Source organism: Medicago sativa, chromosome 1 (assembly GCF_051527215.1).
Source record: "Medicago sativa cultivar Bolivia chromosome 1, Bolivia_mono, whole genome shotgun sequence".
In the NCBI taxonomy this organism is placed as follows: domain Eukaryota; kingdom Viridiplantae; phylum Streptophyta; class Magnoliopsida; order Fabales; family Fabaceae; genus Medicago; species Medicago sativa.
Window position 1 is genome coordinate 85170666 of NC_140749.1, and position 7695 is coordinate 85178360.

General features: G+C 35.0%; 1 protein-coding gene across 1 annotated transcript; it reads right to left on the bottom strand.

The window, feature by feature from the left end:
- Positions 1-628: 628 nt before the first annotated feature.
- EMS1 (Leucine-rich repeat transmembrane protein kinase) lies at positions 629-4900 on the bottom strand. The gene has a single exon (XM_085739980.1). It carries the CDS (start codon positions 4626-4628, stop codon positions 804-806), a length of 3825 nt encoding a protein of 1274 aa, XP_085596106.1. The 5' UTR covers positions 4629-4900; the 3' UTR covers positions 629-803.
- Between the last annotated feature and the right edge of the window lie 2795 nt (positions 4901-7695).

Sequence of the window (7695 nt, forward strand, 5' to 3'; positions counted from 1 at the left end):
AAATAGGAAATTTGGTAACCAAAAAAAAAAACAAAATAGGAAATTTGAGAGGTATTAAATACAATTTTTTTTTTAATTAGTTGACTTATTTTTCACTTTAATTGAGGTAAAACAAGTGGGATCCGTTCATTTATTGCTCCTTAACCGGTGCCCCGGGACACCGGATAACATTATAAATTAGGCTAAAATTAATAAATAATAAATTTTGTTACGTTACTATCTTTAATCTTCTCCTCCAATTTAACATATATACTTTAAAATTACTTTTCAAAATACTGGCTAGTTGTTTCAACATTAAACATCATGCAGTTTGAGATACAAGACTTGCATCTCAGGTAATCCTTGAATAGTGAAAAATCACAGAAATTCTTGAGAATAATATTGTTTGGACAAAGCCATCATGAAAAAATGCATTCTTTTATAGTGAAAACAGAACATATAAAGAGATAATAATCTGATCACACTTCTTCAGTATTCTTTTTTCATGTAGCTCGTACCATACCATGCTCAAATCATTATATTTCACTTCAATCTCCATTAGGGTGAGTAAACAAGATATTCTTCAGTTTATGTAAGAGCTACATGTTTGTCAACATATGAAATAAGAATTATTTTGCAAAGAAGAACATCAAATAAGCTACAATGACATAATTTAAGGGAGTTAAATTACATATTCTTCAGTTTATGTAAGAGCTAGATTAGATTATTCAACTCTGAGCTTTTGTTAGGAAAAGTTTGCAGTTACATAACTAACTATAAATACTACATCAGCTACAATGACATAATTTAAAACTAGTTAATCACTAATCTCCTTTCATCCCCTTCAAGAATTTGTGCACTTGAAACATGGTAGGCCTGTTAGCAGGATTATCAGAGAGACAGACACAAGCAATCTGCAGCATTTGAAGCATCATCTGCTTAGAGTCCGCGTCGAGAACTGTTGGATCAAGAACATCAGCAGCTTGACCCTTCTTGATCTTCTGACCAACCCATCCAACCAAGTTTCCACCTTCAATCTCTTTGAAATCTGGTCCTGTCGGCTCTTTTCCGGTCACCAATTCAAGTAAAATGACCCCGAAACTGTAGACATCGCCTCTTGTTGTTGATCTTCCACTCTGTCCATACTCTGGTGGAATGTAACCAAATGTTCCAGCAATATCAGTGCTGATATGAGTCTCACATGCACTGATCAATCTTGCTAGTCCAAAATCGGCGACTTTCGGCTCAAAATCTTCATTTAGTAAAATGTTGCTAGCTTTAACATCCCTGTGAATGATGTGAGGTATGAATCCGTGATGAAGGAAAGCTAGTCCTTTTGCTGCGCCCGTCGCGATTTTGTAACGTTTGTTCCAATTCAGGATTTCGAGTCCCCCAGTTCTGTTTCTCAACCAAAGATCTAAGCTTCCATTTACCATGTATTCATAAACAAGGAGTTTCTCCTCACCCATTGAGCAATAACCAAGCAATGCAACTAGGTTTTGATGCTTTACCTTGCCTAAGGTTTCCATTTCAGCCATGAACTCTCGATGACCCTGCGTTTTAGCTTCGCTAAGCTTCTTCACAGCAACTGTTCTTCCATTTGGTAAAGTGGCCTTGTACACAGTTCCAAAACCTCCATCTCCAATTATGTTTGTCTTGCTGAAATTCTCGGTAGCTTTAAGGATATCAACCAAAGTTAATTTCAGAAGAGGCTGCTCAAACATCGCTACATTGATACTCAGAGGTTCCTTTGATCTGCTACTGCTCAAGAAGTAAAGATTCTGATCAACATAACTGTTAAGTTTCCGATCCTCCAGGTCCTCAGGATCATTTTGCTTCCTGCTCATCCATCTATGCAGCGCAAAAGCAAAGATCAAGGTTACTAATATGACTGCTATGGCAATTCCACCAAGCCTCCATACATTAAACAATGAATATCTACCAATGCTTTTGACCTCACAATTTGTACCCAACATCTGGCCACAAAGATTTCTGTTTCCCAAAAATCTAACTTCGGACAGGTTTTGGCAAATACCAGTTATTGGAATAGGCCCTTCCAATCTGTTTTGAGAAAAATCAAGGTAATTCAAATTAACTAGACTGCATAACTTCTCTGGAATCTTTCCAGATAATTGATTGCCTGAAACATCAAAATATTCCAGTTGCATTAGATTGCCAAGGTCTAAAGGAATTTCTCCAGTCAACAGATTTCGGTGAAGATCCAAAATCGTCAAGTAGGAAAGATTTCCTAAAGACCATGGCAAGTTTCCATCAAAGCAATTGCAACTTAGATTCATTGTCTCAATCCTCCATGTCATGGAGTTTGAGAAAAGCTCCCCAACATGGCCTGAAAGCTTGTTATTCTGCACGTAAAGCCCAACAAGGCTTTGCACACCCGACATAATGGACGGAAGCTCACCACTGAGTTCATTATAGCTCAAGTCCAAGTGAGTCAATTCCTTCATGTTCCCAAAACTAGTTGGAATAGGACCATACAGCATGTTTCCTGTTAAATTCAGCTTCACCAAAGCAGTCAACTTTCCAAAATTTCCAGGGATGGTACCTGAGAGTTGATTCTGTCCCAAATATAAACCTTGGAGTGTGACAGCATCTCCAAGCTCCGGTGGAATGGAACCTGACAACAAGTTTCCAGTCAAATCCAAAGTTGTTAGATTTGTCAAGCGGGAGAGTGATCTTGGAATGCTCCCTGAAAGCATGTTGTTGCTAAGCAATAGATCCACAACCACTACACAGCTCCCCAATTCATCAGGTATGGTGCCAGACAATCTATTATGAGAAAGATCAAACACACCAAGGTGTTGAACAAAGCTCAAATCAGGGACAGTAAGTTGTCGAAAATACGAAGATTCCTTGGAAGGAATACTCCCAGACAAATTATTGTGAGAGAGAACAAGACACTGCAATTCACTTAGTTTCACCAATTTTTCAGGAATAGACCCATTGAGTTGATTGTTTCCAAGGTCCAATGTAGTGAGTGAAATGCAATCACCAAGCTCAACTGGAATGTTTCCTTCAAGCATATTTCCATTCAAATTAAAAACTGAAAGACTTGAAAGACTTCCAATTTCCTTAGGAATGGTACCTATCAAACGATTATTGCTAAGAACAAGCCTTTGTAGAATAACTGCATTCCCTATCTCCACAGGAAGCGAACCCTCCAAATGGTTATTAGCAGCAGAAAATTCCATCAGTGTTGATAAATTCCACAAACTAGAAGGTATCTGTCCACTGAAATTGTTGTTGTCCAAATCCAGCACCATCAAAGGAAGCTCAGATAGGTACTGTGGTATAGAACCAACAATTTGATTATTCATCAAAACCAACTGAGTAAGGTTCTTACAATTAACAAAAGCTTTCTCAATTGTTCCACTAAGGTTGTTATCATCAAGATCAATCTCCGACATCGACGCAGCGTTACAAAGCTCCTCAGGTATAGAACCTGTCAACAAATTACTACTCAAACTGAGATGCTCCATCACAGAACAATTCCCAAGCTCAGGTGGAATCACACCGGAAAACCGGTTCGCCGAAAGCAAAAGAGAATCAATATTACTCCACTTCCCAAGCCAAGAAGGCAAAGGACCATGAAGAAGATTCTTTTCAGCTGAAAAAGTCTTAATAGGAAGCATAGAAAGCTCTTGAGGCAATGACCCAGATAATGAATTAAAAGAAAGCATCACATTAGTCAAATTTGAACAATTTCCAAGCTCAGATGGAACTGACCCATTAAGCTCAGAAAAAACAAGGTTCAAAATTTCCAAATTTTTCAACTTCCCAATAAACTTTGGAATAGAACACCTTAAAGGGTTATAAGAAAGATCAAGTTTTGTCAACAATTCAAGGTTTTCCATTTCTTCAGGTAATGGACCTTCAATCAAACAAGAAGGTGAATACAAAACTTCAAGCTTTGAAAGTTCTCCAATTTCCTTAGGCAATGTACCAGACAATTTGTTTATCCCAACGTAAAGTGCCGTCAAATTCTTCCAATTTCCAATCTCCGGTGGAATTTCGCCGGAAAACGAGTTGTTTGAAATATCAATAGAAATCAAATTCACCGTTCCGGTAAAAAGACTTAACGGAAGAGAACCTGAAAGCATGTTATTGCTAAGGTCTAAAAACTGAAGCTTTGTCAAGTTTCCAAAACTCTCCGGTATATCTCCGGCGAGTGCATTACCGGAAAGATCAAGTGTACGTAGTTTTGTTAAAAAACCAAACTCCGGTGGAATTTTTCCGGTGAAAGAGTTTGAACCGAGGCTTAGTGTTTCTAGCTGAAACAACCGACCAAGCTCACCGGGGAGTTCACCGGAAAACTGATTATCTTCAAGGTTGAGGGTGGTCAGAGAGGTGAGAGAGGAAAGAGTGGAAAGAGAAATAGAGATATTGCTTCTGAGGGAACAAGAAGGAAGCGAGAGTGAGGTAACTCGACCGAGTTGGCATGTTACACCAACCCAGTTGCAGTGCGAAGTTGTATTATGCCATGAAGAAAGAAAGTGTGAATTTTGAAGAGACCCTTTGAAAGAAAGGAGGGAAAGTTTTTCTGGGTTTTGTTTGTTTTGGTCGTTAATGGCGTAAGAAAGGTGGAAAATGAGAAAATATGAGAGTAGAAGAATATTGAAAGGAAAAGCCATTGAAGAGAGTGAATAGAAGAGAGTGTGTTATTGGTGTTTGATTTAAAGGGATTTGGAGAGAGTAGTTGAGGATGAAATTAGTGAAGAGGGATGAAGAAGGGTGGTGAAGTGTGGTAGTAGTTGAAGAAGAAGAAACACGAAAGCCATTGTTAGCATGAGAGAGAGAGAGAGAAATGGCTAAAAGAAGAAGGATGTGTCAGAAGGTAGCACGCATCGCACGTGATTACAACATTCATAACGGCAAATAAACCCTTTCTTACACCAAAACCCCCAGCACATTTTTTTTTGAGGGATTTTTATATTATTTTTTTCAAAACTATATATGCTAGTATTAATTATATTTTGGACATATAGAAGTATTAAAGACTATGACTTATTAAAAGAGTTAACAATGCTACCCAAAAAAACTATAGTAGTGTTACTTACTATTTTTTGGACAGAATTATTTGGTAGGAGTAGCAATTGCTAACGATGAATTGATTCAAGTACTAAAAGATTTTGGATATTTAAATAAATGTTACTGATCAATGTTACTAAAAGATTTGGTAGAGTTTCTTATATACCAACACATCTTATATGTTATATTTTTTTGGGTTAATTAAGTTTTTAGTCCCTATAAATATTCACAATTTTGTTTTTAGTCCCTACAAAATAAAATCACACTTTTTAGTCCCTATAAAAATTTCCATCAGCATTTTTAGTCTCTATAAATTTTTCCATCATAACTTTTAGTCCCTGTCAAATATTTCCATCAACAGTTTTGGTCCCTAAAATGTTAAAGGAAAATGTCACAGGGACTAAAAAGTCTGATTTTATTTTGTAGAGACTAAAAACAAAACAGTAAATATTTATATGGACTAAAAACTTAATTAACCCTTTTTTTTTTACAAAACATCTTATATGTTATATGTTCTTCGATAAAGATAAGTTATTGCTAAACGAGGACAAATATATTGATCATATGACACCAACAAAAAAATAGACAATTTTATTTAAGTAAAAGTAAATTAAAATTTTATTTGGTACTTAAAATGTTGTAGATAGTTAAAATTACAAAAAGTCTGTTTTTTCTCAAATCTAGGCTAGGCCAGAAAAAAACATGTATTCGCGCCCAAACTCACATCGATTTGACGGGTATTCCATGCTTTGACTGAGTTTTGGTATGAGTTGAGTTTTCCTCGATTTCAATTTACCCCGAGATCGTACTCAAACCCTTTATGAATGTAGAAAATTGATATTTTGGTTATACGTTGATACGCCATGTTATAAAAACTACAATTGATATTTAAAGGAGCAACCAAATCATTTGATTGAGAAAATATTAAAATAAACATATTTCTGTATAATGCATTGCAACACTGTCCTCAGGGTTGAAAAAAAAAATCCTTTTTTTATCAAAAAAATTGATTCACTATGGGCATGTGGCGGGATACCTTAACTCGTGTGGACAGGGATGAGATTTAATTTCTCATCTTTGTTGGGTATGAGTAGGGTAATAGGTAAATATATGAGTCGGGGGTAGGAATGGTGAAGGTAAAACTTGTTTCCACCCTCACGAACCTGGTTTGTTGTTGTAGCAAATTCACACGGTTTGCCGCAATAGCGGATCTTGGCCATTTATCTATGATCTGACGGTTCCGAATTCATAGCACGGATTTCAACAATTTCATACAGTGTCAGATCTTGACCGTTCATTTCAGATCGGACGGTGAAGAATAACTACTGCGTCCACGCAGCAACTGTGTTATATCCAAATCCCACCCCACCCCACCTCATTATCATGCCTACTCAAATATGACATTTGTTAGTATATAAGAATAATCAATGTTCGTTTGTTAGTTCCACATTAAAAGATTACAATGACAAATTTTCACTCATTTAGAAATCAAAATTGTTTTCTCCATTTTAAAATATAAGTTTGAAGGACATACATTGTCGATGTAATTTTATTTTATATATATTAAGGATAATCAATGAGAGTACACTATTTTGTTACATCATCTCACTTATTTAAGTATAAAGTTACAATGAAACCCTTTAACTAAACAAAATATTTTCTATCTCAATTTTTCTTGGTCTTAAGAAGTTTAGTTTCGAAACTCACATACAAGGTGTTTAGAAGTAGAAGTAAAGATTACTTATTTAAATTTACATCTCAACGTATCAAATATTCATGCAACATGTTAACATATGAGTTGTTCTTATCTTATTAATCTATCTGAAGTTATTATGTATGTAATCAATTGACTTTATTAAATGAATGTACAGGGTTGGATAAATCAATCGACTTGAGTTAAAAGATAAGGAGTTTGAGGTCGCGTTTAAATCCAAACAAAGAAGAAAAACTAATCTAACACCTAATTAATAATATTTGTCATTCGAAAAAAACATCAATAAAGGAATCACACACAATATATTTTTTTTAATTTTTTTTAATTACTATAGTAAACTAATATTCTTTTTTTTTTAAAGAAAACTAATATATCAACACCATGAAAATATTGTTCGCTTAGTACTCCCTCCGGTCCTATTTACAAGAGACAATTTACTTTTTAGATACATTAAATAATTTATGTATTTGGTTTAGGTTCTTGACTAGATACATACACCCTCCGGTCACTAATATAAGCAAATGTTTGATTTTTAGATTCATTTATTAAATGACGTATGTAGTCTATAATAAAGACTACATACGTAATTAATGAATGAATCTAAAAATCAAACTTTTCCTTATATTAGTGACCGGAGGGTGTACATTATTTAATGTATCTAAAAAGTTAATTTTTGAATTGTTAATGATTACAGTTGTGACAAATGAGAGTATACATAAAAGTAGTAGTCATTTAAAAAAATGTAAAATACGTGTACACGTTTAGCAAATGATCAAATTCAGTACAATTTTTATAATTTCTTTAATAAAAAAGGTACAATTTTTGTAATTTTCCAAACTAAGCAAGTTTACTGGTTAAGTATTTTCAGAAAACACGGATTTGGTCCTGCTCTTTTTCATTGATTTGGGGAAACTTGTCTCCTCTCACTTTGGTAACTTTGGTTTCATCACGTTCTT